Raw genomic sequence first — 1,611 nt, 5'->3', positions numbered from 1 at the left:
AAAAAAAAAAAAAAAAAAGACAAAGACAAAGAAAGGATGTGTCCAGGGCAGGGTGTGGGTGCTCTGGTGAACTGCAGATTGCCGCTGGGGACCTTGGGGACCTGAGACAGATGGACGGATGTTCCCAATTCCCGTTCCTTAGCCCCATCTAAGAACATGGAGTTTTCCTCTACAGCAGCAGCAGCAGCTGTGACATTTTTGCACCCGCTTAAAAGGCACATTAGTATTTTAAAGGCTCTGAGGAGTAGTGCGGGAAAGAGCCTGTAGCATTTTGCTTCTCCCAGCACTTTCCAAATGCACTTAGCCTTGGAACCCCATGGGGCATCTCAAGGGACCAGTATGCCAAAGAACACCCTCTAGCAAATGTCACAGTAGGGGAAAGTGCCTGGGTTTTGGGATTCAACAGGCCACGGTTCAAGTCCCTGTCTGTGAACTAGTAGGTGCTGGGCAAGTCTCTGTGCCTTCCGGAGCCCCTTTTCCTCAGGGTCGTTGTGAGAATTAGGAAAAGCATGTGGGTAAATGACATGTGGCCAGCTCTCTGGTTTTGCTGCATGCCTCTCCTTGCCAGGCCTGGCCCCGCCTCTTCCCTCAAGCCAGGCTTTCTACATTATAGGCTCCACATGGGCTCCTGAAGCAGCAGCTAGGTGATGGGCGTGGTGGGATGCTTGATTGGATTTCTCCTGTAGGAGCACGGCAGCTGATGCCCCTCACTTGGCACCCGTGTTTGGCCCTGGCATCATGGACAACAGAAAAACTCAGATGTACACAGAAGGTAGAACCAAGGCTCCAGGGACCCAGCCAAGTCCTGGTCTGAGAATCACCATAAAGAGGGCTGGTGTTGAGCCCACCATACAAGGAGTCAGCCAGGTAGGGACCTGTACCCCATGTTCTGATCCATCCGCTCCTAGCTGGTACCTTTCCCTTCCCCTGCCCAGGCTTCCTCCCTAACTGCTTTAATTAAGACTCTCTGTTAGAGAGATCCAAGATGGCCGATCACTAGCAGCTCGGGATTGCAGCTCCCACTGAAAGTGCAGAGAACGAGAGGACACCACATTTTCAGATCAATTTTTGTTGTTCAAGCACCAGGAGATTCCCAGCAGAGGAGCCCCACGGGTCACCAGCGCGACTCTTGAGGCCAGTGAGGCGGTTTTGCCGCTGCCTTGGTGCGGCGGTTCTTGGTGCAGAGTCAGAAAAGCACCATCAATCTTAACGCCGCTGCTTTGGCCGGAGCAGTGGGTTGCTCAGATTCTAGCGCCGGGAATCAACAAGTTGGACAAGCCAAGCTGGAAAATACGCTTCAGGATATTATTCAGGAAAACTTTCCCAACCTAGCAAGGCAGGACAATATTCAACTCCAGGTAATCCAGAGAACACCACAAAGATGTTCCTCAAGAAGACCAACCTCAAGGCACATAATCACCAGATTCATCAGGGTTGAAATGAAGGAGAAAATACTGAGGGCAGCCAGAGAGAAAGGTCAGGTTACCCATAAAGGGAAGCCTATCAGACTCACAGCACATCTCTCAGCAGAAACCCTACAAGCCAGAAGAGAGTGAGGGCCAATATTCAACATCCTTAAAGAAAAGAACTTTTTTTTTTTTTTGAGACGGA

At 50.7% G+C, this 1,611-nt stretch overlaps 1 protein-coding gene across 1 annotated transcript in view; it reads left to right on the top strand.

The window, feature by feature from the left end:
* SPATA21 (spermatogenesis associated 21) overlaps positions 1–1,611 on the top strand; it is a 50,939-nt gene that overhangs the window by 7,253 nt on the left and 42,075 nt on the right. Inside the window, exon 3 of the mRNA XM_037730126.1 lies at positions 687–772. Coding sequence (XP_037586054.1) covers positions 739–772 — 34 coding nt within the window. The 5' untranslated portion in view covers positions 687–738. The remainder of the gene's footprint in view (positions 1–686; positions 773–1,611) is intronic.

The sequence above is a fragment of the Cebus imitator genome, unplaced genomic scaffold, assembly GCF_001604975.1.
Source record: "Cebus imitator isolate Cc_AM_T3 unplaced genomic scaffold, Cebus_imitator-1.0 Scaffold15, whole genome shotgun sequence".
Lineage (NCBI taxonomy): Eukaryota > Metazoa > Chordata > Mammalia > Primates > Cebidae > Cebus > Cebus imitator.
Note: the sequence above shows the minus strand (reverse complement) of the source record. Positions and strands in the feature narration are given on the sequence as shown.